Source organism: Anopheles coluzzii, chromosome 3, assembly GCF_943734685.1.
Source record: "Anopheles coluzzii chromosome 3, AcolN3, whole genome shotgun sequence".
In the NCBI taxonomy this organism is placed as follows: Eukaryota; Metazoa; Arthropoda; class Insecta; order Diptera; family Culicidae; genus Anopheles; species Anopheles coluzzii.
In genome coordinates, this window is record NC_064671.1 from 75,447,949 (window position 1) to 75,469,994 (window position 22,046).

Sequence of the window (22,046 nt, forward strand, 5' to 3'; positions counted from 1 at the left end):
GGTCTAACCATGGTCTCTAAAATGGGAAGAATTGTTTGTATTGGTAGTTGGAAACACTAAAGATCATGCATTTTACTTTAAAAAGATCAAGTAGTAGAATATACAATTAAAACTCTTACTCGTATGACAGCAGCTCATTGTCTGTTTACTTTGTCCCATCTCTAAACGTCATCTATCTCAAGACCTAGATGTAGTTTAACAACTTTATTGCATCTGAAGTGACTTCAATTCATTTGGAACGTTTCATCGTTGAAAGAGAATGGGGCCTTTTACGATGCTAGTCAGCTTTTTTAATGGAGTTTGACAGTTCCACCACACACAAACCACACACAAAACTAGCCTGCGATATTCAGCCTAGATTATTACAGGCTCAAAGCTAGAATTAGATTCGAGTAACTGATCGAAAACAAGGTCCATCCAAGGTGGTGTTTTCATCTATCCCAAGGTGCATTAAAGAGATCAGGTGATGGAATCCAGAATCAAAGTGTATGCTATGAGAACATGTTTTTATAACCAAATTTGAACTTCACTTTTTGACAGGACGGGTGAAAACTTTTACTCAAACAGGATTTCTGGTACCTTGACGATTCCACAAAACGCTCTTAAAATCTTCATTCAGACGCAGAAGCGTTAAAAATCAGCCTTCTAAATTCATACACCTTGGGATAAGTCCACCTGTATTCTGTACCCACTTTGATAGCTGTTCGAAAACTGCTATACAATGCAAACAGCTGATTCCTGCCCAGAGAGAAGCTAAATTTCAATTACACTTACTGATAATTATCCTCAATAGTACAATAAGATAACTCATCGTTTCCAACTAGTATTTTTTAGCTCTGAGCTATCGTTTGACAAATGTATCTGGCGCATTCCTCACAAAGTGTATTGGAACTAGGAACGAGCATTCGAAAACAAACAGCGAAAATTTTAACCTTCGGACTGGTCCTCTCTATACTTTATTTGATTATTTCATGTCTCTTTTTGGGGAACCGCTCGTCTGGCTAGTAGTAACGCGCCCCTCCTAACGCACTATTGCCCGGACGATATCAATTGTTGTCAATTAATATAAATTGATGTAGCAGCACCATTTGCTCGCCCGTATGCGCCAGACGTTTGCAGGCAGGAAGCGTAAAGATCCAGCCATAGCGTGTTGGTTGTGGTCCGAGCGGAGATGCACATGCGAGATGTCTATGAAGAACAAACTTCCTTTCGGACGTGCAGCAGCGGTCAATCGTACTTAGTTAACACTTGGTCAGTTGAAGTAGCAGCAGGAAACTTACCACACAAACGAACTCAATTGAGCTGAATGTACAGTTCCTTTGTGCTCGTCTTACGATGCACACGCTAGGCTCGATCGAGTTTCACAAAGCCAAATGTACTGGAAGCAATATTTGAAGCCGATGACGATGACCCATCGGGTTACATTAAAATGCTAATGCGTCGCTTTTTTCTCCGTCGCCCGTGTTTTCGAGGCTATCGAGTGTGATAGTAGCAGAGCAAAAAAAAAAACGTTCATTACATTGTCGCACTGGCATTGGTGTCTGCGGTGGTGTAGCAAACTTTTTACTGCTAATTTTCCTATCACTGCCCACGAGCTTCCGGTATGGTTTGGTACACGTGTTGCGTGCGGTGTGCCGGGTGCCGCAAGGTTGTTATTGTTTTGAATATCTCTTATCGGAAACGGAACAGAAACGAGCTAATAACATGCTCGATGTGATGTATGTAAGCGGTGTACTTGATGTTGAACTAATCAAACATTAAAAATGGTTTTATTTGATACTAAATTATGATTTTCTTAATAGTTTCTTAATAACTCCATTTGCAATTGTGTGCAACTGTTTGTCTGTCTCTATTTCCAAGTCCGTTCTATTACACTGCAATGTGTGTGAGCAAATCGTCGCCTAAAGTGGGCGCTTAGCATACCAAATTCTGCTGACGTACGCGCAAGACACGCACCTTAGACGGATGGGTTAAGATAGAAGAAAAAAAAACACGGGAAGAAAAAAAGAATACAGACACTTGCAGCAGCGCCTTAATGGTGGTGGGAAAACACGGCGCACCTATTGACCAACAGCCCGGTGTGTGAGGGCAAGTGAACAGACAAATGACCTCAAGAATGTGGCACCCGTCGCAACCACCCCCTTCCATACATGGCGCACATGGTGGGAGTTAACTGTCGGTGGGTCCCATCTCGCGCGGATGCCTTCTTGAAGTTTGAAGCTAATTTTTCAATTGCTTGCGACGGCCGTACATAATAATACCGTATGGTTTGTATGTGTGTGTGTCTGTTTTCGTCGTGTTCGTTGAACTCGTGAGAGATGCTGAAATACTGCCGTTGGCCACAGCGCACGGTTTAGCTGCAAGATGTGTACGACAGGCCATCGGGGTACAATAAGTCTTCAAAAAAAAAATCATGCGTTATGTGTGGGAAGAAATTAAACTTCGCTTCCACTGTTCTCAATATCTCCATTACTTTTATGCCCCTTTTCGGATGTAAGTAAAATTTGAATCGACGGAACGAAGCTATAAAACAGTAGATGTGTTAAGTTATCGCATGTTTTCCCCCTTTTTGCGTGATATTTCAAGTATGTTCGAGAGAAAATATCATAAAATGGCTACAGATAAATTTTAAGCATCAATTTTGATATTTGAAGATGATTGCGGTTGGGATTGGGATTAGAATTGCGATTCGAATTGGATTGGGATTCGATTGAGATTCTGACTGGGACTGGGATTGCGAATCGTTTGGGATTGGGATTCGTTTGAGATTCGTTTCAAAGATTCGAATTCCATCCAGGATTGGGATTCGAAGATTCGAATCCCTTCTGAGATTCATTTTTCCCATCACTAATATCAAGTGCGAAGGATGTCAGCATGATGCATGATGCCGTTCCGAAATCAACTGATGCGCTTGTCCTGTCAAATGCTGCAGTTGCGTTAAACCTTGCTACGCTTGCGGAATCAAGTTAAAAAGCTTGTAAGTAAAAAATGATGAAAATCAATGAATTGATATGGTCTCTTCTACTACTGCTGAAAAGATAAAATAAAATAAAAGAAAATAGAAGCTGCTTTCATAATACTGGTTCACAGATGCATCAATTGCTTAGGTACGAAATATTTCTTATTAATTCCATTAAATCACTCCTTAGTGCGTTCTTCTGCACCCTGTACTTGCTAGTCAGTGTAGGTGTACCATAAAGAGTTGGTTGATAAGAGACTACCTATACAGAGAGTTTACACAAAAAGGGCGTTAGACGGTGAAAAAAAAGGGTAGACACAACTCGTCCGCCTGTCAGTGTTTCGTTTTTTTTCTTCTTTCTACTATTTTCATTTTGCAAGCAAGCGCAACGTCAACAAACGCAAAATCTACTGTTGCAGCTGCCATCGCCGTAGGGCTTGCCACTGTGTCGGTGGTTGGCATTTGCCACGGTTGGCTGAATGTCGTTGCCCACCCCAGTCGCGGGGCAGGCGGCATCTTTGCACACATTAGAAGACACAACCGTTTACAGTTATGCTAACCGCGGGCAGACACTTGTGCCACGCCGTCTCCCACCACCAACAAAAAAAAACACAAACTAACTTGCCATTTAAGAGCAGCATCGTGCGCAGCATTTGCAACAGCATTTAAAATATGTACGCTGTATGGAGACGTGTTTGTGTTGTAACTTTTTCTGGTCGGTGGAATATAGAAGATTGATACAAAATATTTAGAAAGATATTATTATAATATAGAAACAACAATCAATAAATATCAGTTTACAGGTTTTTCAAGGAGTTCTCATAGCTGTGGGACACTTTATTGACTCTTTGTTATGTCAAATGAATTTAATGTAATGGGAATTAGACTCTATAGCACCCTAGTTGGACAAATGCAATAGGAATTACCAAGGACCCTGTCCAAAAAGGATGCCATAGAGTCCAATTTCCAACAAATGAAGCTCACTTCCAATAAGAAAGAGTCAAGGAAGTGTTCCACTACTATGAGAAACCCTGGAAAACCCTGTATCATATCAATCTGATTCGAATAAAAAATCGCTATTAAGTCAATCCATTGCTCTTAACAAACAATTTTATCGCGCTTTCGCCCGAAAAGTGAAATCGACGGCACACGACAACCGCGGTCCATAGATTGGGTAGTGATGAGTCACTTGAACTGATGTGACATAAATGTTGCATTGATAGCAGAAAGCTCCCTCCCAGCGGGGTCGTTATTATCGTAGCCGAAAGGATTGAGGGCGTTAAGGGAAAGCCAGCGAATGACACAATCATACATCAGCCGTTGATGGACATATTTTGGCGTAAATAATGCAGACATAAAGCGACAAAACGGGAAACGAATCTGTCACATTTATTTGTGACACAATCGTGCACCAGCAAGCAACTACGACAGATAACCATTCCAGTCGTTCGTTGGACATGTTTTATAGTGTTATACTTTCTGCAGACAGTAATGATGTTTAATCAGCATCGAACAATCATCGGCTCGGTTCATCGTTCGCTTGGCAGAAGCATTAGAATTGAATGGCTTGCTATATTCACCTCATCGGAATGAGTTCAACTGCGTCACAAATGCTTATGAGTGCACATTTCATAAGTAAGCATAAAAATGAAAAATAAAATAGTCATCTTCTCTCCACTCATCAGAAGCACAAAACGATGCCATAAATAGACGCTTATTAGACATCGGGCTCTCTCCCCCAAGGATGTGGCGAAAGAATGGTTAACCGTCGACTGTCGTTAGTCCGGATTCAGCGAACGCCGGACTGACGTTTGAGGGCGAAGAAAGCAGACCCAACGGCGCCGGGCAATCGCGCGACATCCGTGGCTACCGTGCCCGCTAACCGGGGGGCGGGAAATAACTTCCAGACGCGTCCGGAAGGACGGATTGGACTCTGAACGCTGCACGCAGGAAGCTGGTTGCCAAGTATCGATTTTCCTGTCCGTTGTTTGGTGCTTGGGGGGTTTTGAAGAGCCGCCTTTCCTTTCTTTCGACGGAAGAAGAGCGAGCAGCATCATTGTGGTTTTGCGTGGCTTTGTTCCTGTGCGATCAAGTGCAATCTTTGTGGAGAAAATCTTGGGTTCAGTGTTATGATGACTGGAGTTGTTGTGTTTGTGTGTAAGACGGGAAAGTTTTGATAAATTGTCCCAGACAGTCCCCAACTTGATTTGTGCTGTATAGGTCGTTTGCCCTGTAGACAGGTAGAAAGTGTTTGTGCCGTCTTTGTTTGCTGGTTTTTGGCATTCTTGCAATGTTTTATTTTTGAACTATATTGGGAGATTTTTATGTCTTAAATTAGAATTTACCACGTAACTGTAACACGTGCATTACCAACAAATCCTTCATTATTCTAAGGTTTTACGATTCTTGCCAGCTGTTTCATATGGAGTTTGACAGTTTGGCGGCTGAAATCATGTCTACACTCCATACAAAATCCCACACAAAACTAGCATAACTTATTTTTTTACTCAAGTTCAGTTTCCAAACGTCTTACTTTATATAAAATAGATAAACTAATTTAAATTGTAATTCAGAATTCTCACTAATGTCAGTGATAGCAGAACGGTTATACGAATTTGAATTATAAACTGACTCTCTCATACATTCCATCAGACTGGCAGGAAAATAATGCAAAACATCCATCCTTTTAACGATCTTTTGCAATTCCACTCACTCTCACTCTGGCTCACTTTCTGGATCGAAAAAGCGACTCAATAAAATCAAAATAGTTTTAATTATTACAATTGCAACGATTGATGTAAACTCTTGGTACCTATTTTGTCCATATATTAACTTATAGGATTTCAATATTTCACCTACGCATTCATACTCAGTGCGCTCATCTCTAGTTGGAATCGAAATACCATTACCATTTTTCGTCGCATAGAGCAGGAGTCTCCAATCTTTTCAATGCCATATAGCCCTAAATAATGTCTAGTCTATTTTTTCGTTATTTTCAGTTATCGAGTGAGTTAAATCACCTTGAATGTCAAAAAAATCAAATTGATTCAGATACATTGCTTTCATATGCTTTATAGCAACGTTATTCCTTCTGTTTACTTTGCATTATTACGTTACAATATCAAAAGGTAACACACACGGGAGAGGGACATTAAGATTTTATTGCAGCAATTCCGAGGGACAACAAAGGGAAGAAATAAATGGCAATGTTCAAGCAACCCTTGCACACTGGTACGACTTTGTAACCCTATGCTCACAGGCTGAACTCTCCAAGACCAAGACCCCTCATAAATTCCACATGCGCCTTGGGCAATTCCATTGACCATACGCATCGCTCCACCGGGAGATCCACAGGGAGAATAGGTGAAGTAGTAGTGCTACGCCCTAGCAGTAGCAGAATCACTGGCGCTTGTGTTTACATTACCGGCACCACACACAAAATGCTTCCGGATGAGCGAACCCCGATGTGTTACGCAAACGTGACGTCCGAAAACATACATTATTCAGCGTCGGACGTGGACGGCCCGAGGACCTCCGAGCTCCATCCCACAGCGTTGGCAATTTAGCGGGTTTTCGCTTCCCAAAGAATGTTTGCTGCTCACTGTTTGGTGCGCAGGAGGAAGCCTCACTGCCTGCCGCCCTGTCAGTGGTGGAAATCCCAAAATAATCTTACTTTGAAATGTGCACTGAGCTGTGTACGGTTGTTTGTTTGTTTCTCAAGATGCGGCTTGTTAAGTAACAACTTCGTCTCTGATTAGAACTACCGCGCGTGTGGGTTTTTTTTTGTCGGACGAATTGAGGATACCCAATACTCATCTTTCTCTCCCCCGACCTACCATCTTTATTGCTAGAAGTTGGGATGGTCTCACCGACCCAGCAGCAGTCGGTTGCACATCTATAACCTACTGCCATGGCCATGATTTGATGTATGGGGCAATATTATTGGTGCACACATTTCCAACCCATACTGTTGGATGGATGGCTTGTTGGGTGCTCATAAAAATTGAACAGTTTTCAGTTCGCGGGCCACAAAACCGTTGATGTAAGATGTGTTACGATCCGTCCAGCAGCAGCAGCCACAGCACCATTGATGAATGCGTGTAGTGTTGAGAAATGTTTGAGAAAGCTGGTACAATCTTGGGGCAGATGGGAGATGTTGGTGCGGGTTTGCTTGCTGATCGACCGTATGCGTCACTGTGAATGACCACTGTGTGGTACAAGAAAAAGGGCCGCAGCTGTTGTTGGACGGTGGTAGGACGGAATGTTGTATGCAGTTAAGCGGCTTTGGATGGTACAATAAAATGGTGTATAGTAATAATGTTCGAATTATTCAAGCGTCGATGAATTTGATTGATGTTGCTTACTTTGTCGTGTCTTGTAATTCGATAATTGCTATTACTTATCGAAGGTATTAATTATGTAATGACGATGTAAGTGATAAGAGCAACTCTTCTTTTTGATCAAGTTTACATTATGCAAGCGATGATCGATAAATTTCGTCAATTATTATTTGTGATTGAATGTCAAGAGTTGCTTATCATTTGTGATTGATATTTAATTCGCCAATTTTGGTATGCTTCTCAAGATCAATGCTAATCTGAATGTAATAAGGCAGTAACAATAATTGACAAAAATACTTTATAATCACAACGTTTTGCGAAAAAAAAGTCATCAAATATGAGAGAAATGAATAAAATATTATCGTACTTCAAACAGAAAGAAGAAAAACGAAAAAATAAGACAAACTTGTTGTTTTTTCCCCAAAAACTATTGTCGGTTAATGCCTGTATGTACAACAAATGAACCTGACTGTCAGCAAACCTGGCTTTTTTGATTGCTTATAGGAATATAGTTAGTTCTACGTTCGGGGGAGCACGATCCATACGGGGCTTGAACCCATGGCGTACATGTTGTTTTGTCGTTTAAGTGACTCTATTGACTTCCATCGGCTGAAAAAAATTACTCTAGCAAAATTTGTGTTTTTCCTTTCTATTCATTACAAACAATTGTCATGAGGCACGTGCTGCTACAGTACCGTTTTGTTGTGAATTTGATCGCAAATAACCATTGTAGAGAAGAGAAAACTGCTAACGGAACTGTAAAAGCATAACCAAAATAGGATATGCGTTGATGTGTTTTAAAAAATCTACTAAAACATCATTTTTTGGATTTATTCTCAAAATATTATGTTGTATAATTACGCTCTGCACTGTACATTAACTTAGAACCATAGTCATACCTATCGCAAATGAAAAGATTTATCAAAATCGAAACCAAAAACAGATTTGTTAATGAAATGTTGTATTTAAGTTTTCCATTTTTATCTGCAAGTGAATTGTTTTGTTAACAACTAAATTACTCAACTAATTACAAAGTGATTAAATCACTTATCTATGAAAAATAATAAAATCATGCAATTTTTTTAAACTAATTTAATAATTTAGTGGGAAAACTTTCATAAATCGTTTGTATGCGATTCCTATTAAACGAAATATTTTTTTAACTATTCCTATTTGAATCGTCGTTTGCAGAATTAGAGAAAATCATATGGGATTCAGTGTCAAATTGCTTAGAGTTAGAGTAAGAGGGTTTTTCGCAGTTGATATTGTAAAAAAAATCGCTAACTCCTGTATTTATGGTGAGATGATTCTGCCATAATTGCATTACGTAGAGAAGAGTAAAAATTGGTTTATAAAAAAAATGATAAAATTGATAATTCTACTTTTATACCAAATAAGTTTCTCTCATTAACTCAATTAAAATCGTTTTATTACTGGAGGATTTAAGCCGTACAAGCGAAATAACCAATTAGTATATTTAAATTTGATGTTTTCACTTTTCATTTTTCACCAATGGCTATTTAAATCCTTTCGGCCAACACCTGGGTCCACCTTTTCGCCGGTGACTTCTGCGCATGGCATCCTACCAGCCAGCCATGTGCTACGTTATGTGAGCTGCTTTTTCTAACCTTCCAAGCTCTTCTTCTTCTTCTAAACTTTAGCTGTCCCCTGGAAAAGTATTTGCGGTAACGACCTTGAAATATTAACAGCAGCTGCTCGACACAACTCGCTGCTGCCACTTCCACTTTGGCCGGACGAGCTGTGCGGAGTTCCGATTTCACTTTTACCTTCATCGTTCCCGGGGGCGGGTGGTGGGGTTCGTCCGTCTGCACCACCATTCACACCGCTGTTGCAACTTTCACTGCGCTTCCACGATCACCTGCGCATTCGCATCGGGGGGATGGCAGTGCACTAAATGCACTTGCCAATGGTATTCTGGTATTTGCGCCCAGTTCCTTGTGTCTTGTAAATTGGCACCGACACACACTGGTGTGTTTGCACCGATGAGGACTGAATATGTTCATTAGTTTCACTCACTGCACAGAAGAGTCACTGTGTGTGTGTGTGCATATATGTGTTTTTCGCGGGGAGCGTACCAAAGGGGGGATTGCGGCCAGTCAACTGTACTTTTGCGGCGGGTCATGGTACGCCATGGTTGCGATTTTAACAAGTCCTCCGCGTCGTACCTTAACCCGCTGTTAACGCTTTTTAATACGCTGATTGGCTTCAACATATCGCACCGCTTTCTTGCCCTTACTTTAGATGTGCTTTTCCCTAAAGCTGTATAAATTTCCCCCTGCGAAAGCAGTATAAGGTCATTCCAGGGGGGTTTTGTCGTGTGCAGAGGGAGCATAAACACCAAATTTCCGCCGCTTTTTCACGGTTTCACGGTGGATGTGTGTGCTTGCAATTGTTTATTGTTTTCGTGCTTCTCGTGTGCAACGACGTTGGGACTGGAAACTGTCTGCCCCTTTTTTCCCCTGTGAGACTGTACCGAATAGAGATGGGTAAAGTTGGCAAAAATCTGGAGTCGATAAAATCGGAATTGACTCCGGAAGGTAGGTCCACCCTGCATTATTTGGAGTCACTTGGAATCGGTCAGAGTCGACGGAGGCGTCCAGAGTCGTCCGGAGTCGTTCGGAGTCGTTCGAAGTCGTCCGGAATCGTGCGGAGTCGTCCGAAGTCTTCCGGAGTCGTTCGGAGTCGGTCGGAGTCGGCCTTCGAAACAAAGGGCTGTATACGAAGTGCACGCGTAAAGCGAAAAACAAAAAAAAAAAACACAACGAAATTAAATGCCTGATCACAAGCACATTAAACCACAAGCACATTAAACCACCACATTAAATGACTCCGACCGACTTCGGACGACTCCGACCGACTCCGACCGACTTCTGACGACTCTAGACGACTCGGACTCCGAATGACTCCGGACGATTCCAGACAACTCCGGACGACTCCGGCCGACTCCGGACAACTCCGAACGACACCGGACGACTTCGGGCGATTCTGACTCCGGGCGTGGTTCCATTCTGCCCATGACTGAATTGGATCGGAGTGGTGGGTGCGCTCCAGAAAGCACATCACTAGCACCGAAAGCAACAAAACACGCTGGTGGCGCTGGTTTGGTACCGTATCGTAGCTGTATTTTTAAGGCGACTCGTTTTTCATAATAGAAGGAATCTTAATATGGATAATGAGCACGTACGTGTATCATTTTAACCTCAAAAAAAAAAAGATTGCATTTCGTTCACACCAGCCTTGATGAGTGTCTCGTGTACTACGATGGGGTGTGGACGGTAAGGAAGCTTCGGATGTCAATTGAGCAAATGGCGCAATGATACGTCTCCCCACACCAGGAGAAAGTTTTGCAGCTAATGAACTTCCGCACGGTTTCAATTGCAATTCGATACACCGGGAGCGGTTTAAATCACGCACACCTTTGCTCTGCAGTATCAAATGCGCGTGACAAGTGTTGTAAGAGAATGTGGTCCACTTTTTTCTCTCTCTCTCTCTCTCGTCTTCAAAACTTATCCAAAACTTAGCCAATTATTCATGCGGAGGCTGCCGGGAAACGAAATTAAAAAAAAAAACCTTACTCATACTCACGAAACACGTGACAGACGTTTGTTGGAAAACGCGCTCTTCTTCGGTTTCTCCATCACGTTCGGAAATTTGTACCCATCCATTTTGCACCCAATTCCCATGGCCATTTTTCTGCAACCGTCCCTCGGTGACTGGTGTGTGACCGACTTTTGGGTCGGCAAAAATCACATGTCTGCTCCCGATGCGCACCGATGGAGAAACGTTTGGGATGAGAAAGCAGTGAGGGGTCGGTGTTTTTTCTTCGCCGGAATCGGGAATTCGAATAAGTAAGCAGCGCACACATAAGGGAAGGAATGATAGTTCCATTTCGCCAAACGGTGTATGTGGAGGTTGGCATTTATTGAATTGTGTTTGCGCATCACCCACTCACTGTGTGTGAGCTTCACAGCTTTTTAATGCTTTTTACTTTATTCATAATGATTTGCGTGACGTGCCCGATGAGTGAATAAATATTTACTTTTGCCTCTTTTTTGTGCGTGTCTTGCTTGGTTGACTGCAATTCAATGATGAATTTTAAGAAAATTTGCACTCATCTTGCAGCTTCAATCTTTGGCTGGCCCTCTGGTCACATCATCGTTAGGCACTGGAGACGACATATCGAACGTCGGTGGCACTGGGCACAAGTACTGGGAACGCAAAACTATAAATTACTATTAGGTTGGTGTGATTTATGACGTTTGATTTCACCAGTACGTGACCGTACCGAGGGCCGTTCACCAACAGGCCTTTGAAGGAGGAGGGGAATTTCCATTTGGGACTGTTTCTAAGCGCTATTCTGTCTGTCTGTCTGCTTGGTGGGTGATTTGGCAGTTACGACAGTTATTTTTAAGTAGTTGATGTCGTTTATACCAGTAAAGATGTCATGACACGGTGCTCCAACAAAGAATAATTTACTGAAATGATTTCGTTTTCATGGTATCTTCCGACTGACGTGAGTATGTCGCTAAAAAGTCGTTCAGTCGATTAGTGAGGGTATATTTTTAAAATAGTTGTAAAACTTACGTGTAAGACTTAGGCTGTATTACGTCTAAATTAGGAGCCTTTTGTTCTACTACCGGAACATTCTCATATCCTCACAACTGATTACCCTGATCTTTTCAGAGATTGAACCAAAGTAGTAGTGTTGGCTAAATCTGATTCAGATCCATGAAATTGAATGAATCTTTGGAATGATTAAATGACTCTGAATCTCAGTTGGAAAGAATCTGATTCATAAATCTCGCAAGATTGATAAATCTTAACAGAATCACGAATTTCTAAGGAATCATGAATCTCGAGGGATTTATAAATCCCCAAATTATCATGAAGCCGGAGCTTATTTTTATTCTTCTTCTTAGCGCAACAACCTACGTAGTCAAACCAGCCACTACAGGGCTTTCGAGAGTTCTTGGTACCACGAGTACCACACACTCGGATAGTCTGTTAACCCAAGGCGTGCAGGTTGTTAAGCCTTGCGAGATAACCGCTGTACCACGGGATAGCGCAAATTCAACATCTTGAAGACGATGACCAAAGATTCATGATTTTTTGGAGATTTATGAAAGTTTATGGATTAGTGGATCTTTATAGATTCATATTGATTTATTATAAATTCATGAATCTTTCAAGATTACAAGATTTTTGAAGATTCGTGAATCTTTATATATTTATGATCGCTTGGAGATTAATGAATCTTTAGAGATTCGTGGATCACTCATCGAACCCTCAAGAACCCTAATAAAGTGAGCCAAAACAATTTAATAATTAATTATTAATTAAAAAGTCACATTCTGCTCCAACTTTTGTAACCCTTTTCTGCTTCCCTCACAAGGTAATCAAATTATTGTCTTGTTTTATGATTAATTTCATACAGCCCTATCATTAAACGCTTTTGCGGCTCGCATACACAGACAATCTATCAATTAACTCAGTCCCCGAAAATATTTAATCAACTAATGTGCCAGTCGGTCGAGACGGGGGCTCGACGATGACGCTGGCTCGCTGGTTTAGAGCCCAATAAACAAAAATTCTACCACCAGCGCGCAGACATTCTTCTCCAATAAATTGATCAAGGTTACCGTGAGGGGGCTATTACCGGCTAAGGCTATTACCGGCAAGTTCATCCACCTCACGGTCGCGCTGCGGTGTGTTGCCGCGCGTTCCAAAGGATTCGGAGTTCGTGTCAAGAACCAATTTCTAGTCCATGACGCGCGCTCTACGAGGAGGTCAGCCAATAAATAAAGCCTTTGAAGGTGAGGCAACACACGATTTTCCTGCCTGCTGAATCAGTTCAAAAAAGGAAGAAAAACCAAAAATAGGACGAAGAAAGAAATGAGGACGACCGGGGGTCATGTAGTGAATGAATCATGTGCTGTGCTGTAGTTAGAGTAGGTTTTGTTTACTGTGAAATAATGTTTTTAAATGCAAATTGGTAAACGTTCTACCGGGTTTCGTATGATTTGCGCATCACGAATCGGTTTCCTATGGGAAGAGGAAAGTAATAAATGCTGGGCCTTATTAATTAGAAAGCATTAACCAACCCTTTAGTTAGCGCATGCGGTACTTCCTGCCAAACAAATGCAAAAATAAAAGATAACTACCGCTCTTTGGCGAATCGCGTGTGGGGAAGCATCGGCGGGTTTTCCAACCACCAGGCAAGGGGTTGTTGTACCACTGCGCCGGGTTTTATGTGTGTGTGGAAACCCGGCGTACACTTACACCAAACACTAATACCTAGCGATTAGTACCGAAGGGAACGGTTGGTTAGTCGCAATTTTCCCATTGAAGTTGCGGCTGTGTGTGCATCGGTTACTAATTACCATTCGTTTTAATGCGGCGTTCGAACGTCAACATTGATGGCTGAGGGGAGAGCTGTTGCGGAAACGCACCGCCGCAGCCTTTAGCGTATAGTACATTCGAATCCAAAAGCCTCGGAGGAAGTGCGTCCATCCATAACCACCGCGGGTGCGCTAATGGAGAGGGTAGTGGTTGCTGTAGTGGAAAAAAATAGTGCTTTGCTTGAAGTCCAGAGCACTCAGGTGACGCTCACGGTGGCGGTGGATTGAAAAATAGTCCACGCTTCAGTGGTCAGCTTTGAAAGTGAAATCGGAAGTATTTGTACATCTAGGACTGGTGCTGTTTTGTTAAACTTCCAGTGTGTCTTACTGTCTTAAATTAAACCCAGCTCATGGGAAGGAAGTAAATCGGAAGGGTTTCCTACAACTACAGCTACCAAGCATCAAACTCTCTTCTGCTCCTCATTAAACGTCCAAATAGAAACAAACATTTTTGGGGGAGATTGGAAAACAAAAGCAAAGGGAAAACGAACGCGCTCGCACTAAAACGGTACTTCCCAAAAACAGCGACTAACTACGACGGTTGGTTGAGGGTGTTATTTTTCACTTTCCTCAAGCATTAAGAGCCCCCCATAATAACAGAAAAAAGCACGCCAAACCATAAACCATTATCGGTAGTGTTGAGGTTCGCACCACCACTTTTCCCTGCCCCGTGAGGCATTGTTTTCCGACCGGTAATGAGCCGGTGCTAATTTAATCATCGGTAGCATCATCTTCACCAATCAGGCTCTCTGGGCCCTAAATACAAGCCGACCTGTTGCATTTTTGGAGCGTCGGATGGAACGGTTTTTATGGGGTTCGCCTCCGACGGCTACCGACGAGTCTTTTAGAATTATTAGAAGGAAGGTAGGAAGGTGGAATGATACACTCGGGAGAAAGTTCAATGTGAAGCGCCAACGTCGTGGATGGAGTTTCGCCAAACCGACAAACCGGGAAAAGAAGAAGAGGGTTGTGATCATATTTTTATTATGGTGATGTTTCTCCTCTTTTACCCGGCGTTGGGGCCGTTCGCCACGAATCATTCATGGGAAAATAACAATCGCCCTTCGCCTATCAGCCGCTTGTGGTGGGGAGAAGTTGTTATGTTTTCTATTTTTTCTTTTTTCTTGTCGTTGTTGTTGGTGGTGCCAATGCTCTCTTTCGACCTCACGGGCTGTGGTGATAAGCAATCACAGCTGATTGTTGGAGCTGTGTACGTCAGCCTGGTGCAATAACGCTCGCAGGGCACTCGTTACGCTAACGTGTCAGCATCAATGAATGTTTTCCCTGTTGTTGTTGTGGTTTAGTGTGTTCCTTATCAACTTTATGGGGTTTCTATGGCTTTGACTTTTGTTTACTGATTGCACGTTGTCTCGCAATGCTTTTTGGCAAAGAGGGTTGTTTTTTGTGATTTTTGTTTATTGGGATCGATTTGTTTTTTTTCCTCTTGTTCATTCATTCTGTTGTTTGTTTCGGTCTTAATTTGTTTGTTTTTTTCTTTCTATGCTATCAGAGATAGTTTGCACCTTTTTAGTTTAGTTTTTGACTACACGTGTTACTACATGTCTTTGTTAGAAGTATACAGAATTTTTCAACAACAGCTGGAACTGTTTTTGTGTTTTTAATGTGATATTTTACATTGCCTCGAAGAAAACAAATAGCAAGCTCTGTCTATTGTTGTTATTAATACTTTTCGTTTTTTTTTTTGTAAGCATTTCTTAAATGCCACTCTGAGCAACTTGACACGAAAACTTGAGTTAATGGTTAAATTTATTACAAAATAAGCTGTAAGTTTAATACAAGATCTCCAATCATATTTAACTGTCTTCTTGCGTATTCTTTTTAATCCTTAATGTTTTCATTTTTTCCATTTTCCATGGATGAATGACAATAAAAGGTCATTAAAAGTGTTTCATTTATTTCAACATGTTATTTTGCTATTGGAGAATTAAAGTACAGTTTTGTTGATATAAATATTATTAAATACGTTCAATGATTAACTGCAATGTTAGTTGTTTTGTTTAATGAGTCTACCGCTAACTCTGTTCGTGGGAAGTTTTAGATTTAATCGTCAGCTTCGGCTGACATCCAAATTTCACCATGAACGCATCGTGAAAGTTGATGTATTAGAGCTAAATAAACATGACAAACATTCAACCAATATAGAATGTAATCTTAGTGTAAATAGAGTTGAGGAATGCAAAAGATATAATTTTTATGTACGAAACACCAAATCAAACCTTTGAATAAATAATGCTAAAAAAAATATAAAAATTAAAAGATAAAAAATGTGATGTGTTGCCATATAGATGATGTTCTTGATGTTTACGATCCGTGTTCCATCATATTTTTTTATCATATGATTCATTTAACATGTTGAAGACTATTCGGCAAGAACAGCTCTTATAAATTATTTATTTATTTATTTATTTATTAACTCAAGGACCGTCCGATACCTTCATGTGCCTAAACTTCAACAGACGTATATTCGTATAAAACACATGTTTGTATGAGCTTGAGTTCGCTTCTTAACCGCTCACAGTAAAAGAATTTCACCACATTCCAGGCGAACGTATGAAAAACTCTTACTATCATTGCCCATTCCCAATTACTCTCCATTGCGCCGTGATACAACGCCATCATTTACGCCAAAGTGTAACAGTTGACCTCATTCAAGTGAAGCATGTCATAAGGCTCCTTCGCCCCCTTGCGTACCACCGCTGATGTACAGGGAGGGTGCCGCATAAACATAATATGCCCCCTCCATGTACCATGCCATGTGGTGGTGCCGCTCGGGATGAGTGGGATGTTCACTAAGCGATTCTAATCGCTTTGCCACAACCTCACCGCGCGAGCGCTTCATCGTTTTTGCAACACACACACACATGCTTTGGCGGAACTTGCCGCGGCTTGCTGCTGGTGCCCAGTGGCACTTTACGTACGGTTTCCGTGCAATTTTCTCCTCAATTGTGTCGCTCTTGATAGAGGAGGATGTGCGCACTGGGTGTCTTTGGGGGGTGTCTCTTGCGTGTGCTGCCGTTTCTTTTTGGCCTATTCAAACGCACGCTCCGGTCCGTTGGCGCATCCCTTGAATGACAACTTTTCATGCCGAAGAAGCGGAACACACACACACAGTGCGCAGTACGGTAGCGGGTTGCGGGTATACCGTACTCAGTCAATAGCCCTCTGTATGGCCTTTCGCCCTCGGGGCGGGAAGAAGGTAGTATTGCAAAGAAGGCAGTTGAATAAGCAAAGACAAACTACCGTTTCCAAACGGGACGGTCGTACTAGTTGGCGCACAAGTAGTAGGTCGTGCACATAATCATAGGTCATGAAGCGGAAAAGCGGGGATGTGAACTGACACAAACGGGGCTTTATAAACACCAGGCAAGAGACAGGCGAGCATTCCAGGGCGAAGAGAGCAAATTATTTTAAGCCTAGAGCTGTGCGTATTGCATTGAATTATGCAAATATGATCCTCGGTATTGTATCGATCAAACGTGTGTTCTACGTGTGTGTGTATGTGCTCTACAAAATCCTGACAATTTCTAATTTTTGCAATCTAATCTAATTTGCAATCTAATTTCGTTCGTCTAAACTGAATTTTAAATTATTTTTCACTTTTTTTTACTTCAATTCCAGGTGACAGTCTGCACTGCTCGCCGCTCGACAGTGCGTACAAGAGCAAACCGCTCGCCCACTACCCGGAGCACGTCGCGTGGAACCCGTTCGATGCGCACGGTATCTGCATGCTGTCCCTGCCGCAGGGTTTGCGCTTCCGCACGCAAAAGCACAACATCGAGCCCCGGTTCCACGCGTTCGCGACGACGCGCGAGGACGGCAAGCGCTGCTACGGCTTCAGCCTGGTGTTTTACGAGGAGGTGCGCAACCGGCAAATCTGCAGCGCCATGCACACGCTGCAGTCGATGTTCATTACCGAAATCTCCAGCTCGCAGCAGCCACCGCCCGGGACGCTGCGCCGGGTAAAGGAAAGCCCGGTAAGCCGGTCCCTGCCGAGACATTTCAAAATAGCGGCTCAGGCGCCCGCCTCGGCGCTTAGCTACTATGACGTCACGAAGGATAAGCTGTACGTGGCCAAGAGCCTGTCGCTCGTCTGCCAGGTGCCGTACGCGCACGTGGCGGAGCTGTTTCTGCAGAATCTCTACCGGTAAGCGTGTGATGGGTGTGTGTGTGTGCTGGAAGAATGCATACTTCAATACATAAATACACCGGAGGTGGGGGGGTAGTTGGGCTATTTGTGTACCGTCGGTATCGAGGTGCGCCCCGGCTATTTGTTCCTGCACATCGAGAGCTCACATCTATGACGTGGTCAAATACTAGCTATTGCAGAAACAATGTGTTATTATTACTCACTGATCAAACTTTGTAAAACAGAACACTGAACTTGTTATCAGCTGGGCGTTAGGCAAATAGTAGAGTCGAAAATAAAGCGTTAAAATGCTGTTCCGCGTATCAACACGTTCCCTAGAGCCGACAAAATTCTACTCAGGTGCCATCCATAAATTACGTAACGTTAACATAGGAACTGGTAAATCTCATCTCCGCTAGTGTAACACAATTTCTTTACTGCTCAGAATTGATGTTTTTACTGCTATAATGCTATAGATTAAATTATTAAAATAGGATATTATCATACTTTGTCCTATTTTGAAGAATTTCTGATTCTCCTTGGTCCCATCATGATTGGATTTTTGAGAATTTGGTTCCCATCGTGTTTGGAATTCAAACAATTTAAGCTACACCTATTTGAGGTCATAATGGAGTTTCCACGAGCAAGAAAAAGGCACTAAAACACTAAACTAAAACAAGATATAGCATAATAAAATTCTTAAAACGGTGGAGTATAGTAGGGATTGAGAAGATTTATTTCAACCAAAATCTTGTTTACTCTATGGTGTTGTCCAGAAATTGCTCGCTTATCGAAAAAATACCCAAGGTGTTCGACTTGGAACAATTTTTCATCAATTTCCAATGACTCTTTTTCTTTTAAGATTTATAGTCACTCTTTCGGCCAAAAAAGATTTTATTTTATTCTTTGTATTCATTGTCTTTTGTAATCTACCTAGAGGATTGGTTACGCTAATTGTCAAAAATAAAAGTACATTAAAACTTGAACAGATAATTAGCATTATCGTTTTCCAGTCAAAATTAAAGCTATGTGATATTAGTGTAGAGTTTCTAGTGTATCTTATTTTGTATTAAGTAACATTATATCAAACCTTTATTTCACCATTTTGATAATAATCTTTACCCTCCAATTTATTTTCCCATTCCCCCCGCTATGGTTACGTAATTCATGGATGAACCCTTAAGTACAATCCTAAGACACACTTTCCATTGAACTAAATAAAATATAATGGACAACTATTTGAAGTTATTTTTAATTTCCTTAGGCAAATCAACAATGTATCACAATTAAAGAACTGCTATTTATTACCAGCAACACTGCTAACTGACTGAAATGTACTATTATATGAATTTAAATCCTCAAAAAGCCATTCAAGTTCTTAAAAGCTCCCAAATTGGGAAATTAAAGTGTGAAGACTATGCTTATTTTGTAGTCTTTGATAGTAATTATTTAAAAGTAGCTTATTGACTCGCCACACACAAACCAATACATAAATATAGATGGAAGGCTATCAATAACACTTACTACTTCCCTGTTCTTTTCTTTTTCCAGCTGTCTTCCGCGACATCCCGGATCCCGGCTGAGCCTGGAAAGCTACGTGTACAACATCCTGTACGAGGTGTCGACGCCGCCGCCGGGCAAATCGATACGAATATACATACCGCCGGAAGAGCCGCACCTACCTCCGATCGCCACCATCCTGCAGCGGCCGGCCCAGAAGGACGAACTGCCGCACATGGACTTTCCGCTGCGGCTACTGTTTACCTATCTCGGCGTCGAGTGCGTCATCCAGCTGTTCACGTGCGTGCTGCTGGAAAGCCAAGTGCTGCTCCGGTCGACCGACTACCAGAAGCTCACGATCGTGGCGGAGTGCATCACCTCGCTGCTGTTTCCCTTCCAGTGGCCGCACGTGTACGCCCCGATCCTGCCCGCCTCGCTGCACCACTTCCTCGACGCGCCCGTCCCGTTCGTGATGGGGCTGCACGCCGACTGCGACAGCAGCTTCCGGATCGGCAGCGAGGCGAACCTCTGCTACGTGGACATCGACAAGAAGTCGGTCCAGCTGCCGGAGGAGCTGCCCTCCTTCCCGTACCGGCACGATTTCATCTCGGAAATAACGGCCGTCCTGGACAAGTACTCGGTGCCGCGCGACCGCTCGCTCGATCCGCCCAGCATACTCAGCCCAAAGAATCTCCTCAAGGACCATGACATGATGACGGCGAGCTGTACGCTCCCGTCCGGCATGCACGTGCGCCGGAAGCATTCGCTGCACGACCTGCTCGACTGGGATCGGCCGAACTCGCCCGACCTGCCGCTACCGCCGACGGCCGTGCCGGCCCGGCCCGACGTGCGCCAGCGCATCGTCGACATTGTGCGGCGCAGCGGCGGGGACGAGGTGGACAGCGGCGGCGGCCCGAACGAGGTCATGCCGAGCGCGAAGCAGAAGCAGCCCCTGTCCACCCTCGAGCAGTACTACGAAGATCTGAGACTGAACAACGCGTTGCGCGAAATTTTCCTCAACCGGTTCGTGCAGATGTTTGCCGCGTACGAGCATTTCGTTATACTTCCAAATCAGGTAGAGGCTTCACGCTTCGGTGGTGCGCTTGCGGACGTCGTCGTCGACGTGTCCTTGAGGTCCAATCTAATTTCGTTGCCTTTCCCTTCCCCCCGACAGAGCAAAGACGAATGGCTGACGAACCGGGAATCGCTGCACAACTTCGACAAGGCGTCGTTCCTGTCGGACCAACCGCAGCACCACCGCCCGTTCCTGTCCCGCTTTCTCGAGAGCCAAATGTTTGCCACACTCATCGACAACAAGATCATGCTGTCGTGGGGCGATGACCTGAACGGCTGCCCGCTGGTCGACAGCCTGAACGGTGACATGGAGTACAGCTTGAAGCTGTTTGATTCAAGGATCAAAATTTTACGGTAACTATGGACGATTGCGCTCGGCCGTGACATTCGTTCACTTGCGTTCGCCTTGGGGCGCCGACCATCGGTATTGATTTCTGTGCTCTTCTGTTTTGCTCGTTGCAGTAAGCGCTACGGTGGCGAAAGCATGATCCGCACCGCCAACTACGAACCGTGCATACTGGCCCGCGAGACACAGAAGCTGCTCGACAAGCGGTTGCAGGCGGTCGACATGGAGGTGGCCCCGCCGAGCGAAATCCTGGACAAGCGGGCCCCCTACTACCGGAGCTTTCCGCTGCTGGAGAAATCCGTCCTCAACCAAGAGTGCGTCTCGAGGTACGAATAGTACGCGTAACGCGCTTTACCCCCGTTTGCTCTGTGTGTTGTGTGTATGAGTGTGCGCCTATGGCCAAGCTCCTCTTGCGCAGCGGAATCAGTGGCGCTGCTCGCGCTGGTTTGAGGCATGGTTTGTTTCCTTTTTTTCTGTCGCTGTCGAATGTGGGCCGGTCGGGTGCTCTGTCTTGTGTGGTGGTGTGTTTGAAGCTTCGGAGCGGAAGGATATTGCAGAGGCAGCCAAAGCCATTGAAGGTTGTTCAATTCAAGGTGCATTTTGCAACGCAAAATTTTTAAGCCAGCAATCACGATCAAACACGCTTGATCGCGAACAAAAATCCTGTCAATTTTGGTATTTTGGTTCCCAGTTTTAATGGTGTGATGCTCTTTTCTTTACTGCTACGAATATGGTACTGTTTATACATACTTTGGTTTGGTTTTATTGCTTTCTGGTCCTTGTGCACACCAACTAGAATCGAATCTACTTCCAGCAGGCACCGCGGACAAAGGGAAAGAGAAACAAACAAACACGCTCCTCCAACTACATGTGTAAATTCTGTTGTGATATAGTTGCAAAATGCTGCTCTAGACGCGTTAGAATGGGATTTTTCCCCCTTCGTCAAGTTTTATTATGTGGATACGTGTTTTTTTTATATGTATGATAGTTTTCGTGTAAGTCGTCGTCTTCGTTTACGTATGAGCTAGTTCGTTTTAATGCAGTTTTAATATTACCGAAATAGGCAAGTAAGCTTTTTTTAAACACTGTTTTTAACGCGTAGTAGTATATCGAAAGAGGAATCATGTTCTTTTTTTTAGCTCTTTTATATTGTTATACTGTTGTGTTCGATTTTAATGTTTCCTTCTTGTGCTAGAATCTGTATTCCACTATTTTATAGCTATTTTATACTTGAAACTATAGTTGATACAATTTTAACAAA

The 22,046-nt window shown here is 43.0% G+C and overlaps 1 protein-coding gene across 5 annotated transcripts in view; it reads left to right on the forward strand.

Moving 5' to 3' along the window:
* The window catches only part of LOC120955788 (DENN domain-containing protein 5B), a 32,724-nt gene that overhangs the window by 3,633 nt on the left and 7,045 nt on the right, over window positions 1-22,046 (forward strand). For all 5 annotated transcript variants that reach the window (XM_040376935.2, XM_040376934.2, XM_049609427.1 and 2 more), the window contains exons 3-6: window positions 17,358-17,883; window positions 19,417-20,440; window positions 20,540-20,793; window positions 20,902-21,111. In XM_040376935.2, the coding sequence (XP_040232869.2) occupies window positions 17,358-17,883; window positions 19,417-20,440; window positions 20,540-20,793; window positions 20,902-21,111 (2,014 nt within the window). The remainder of the gene's footprint in view (window positions 1-17,357; window positions 17,884-19,416; window positions 20,441-20,539; window positions 20,794-20,901; window positions 21,112-22,046) is intronic.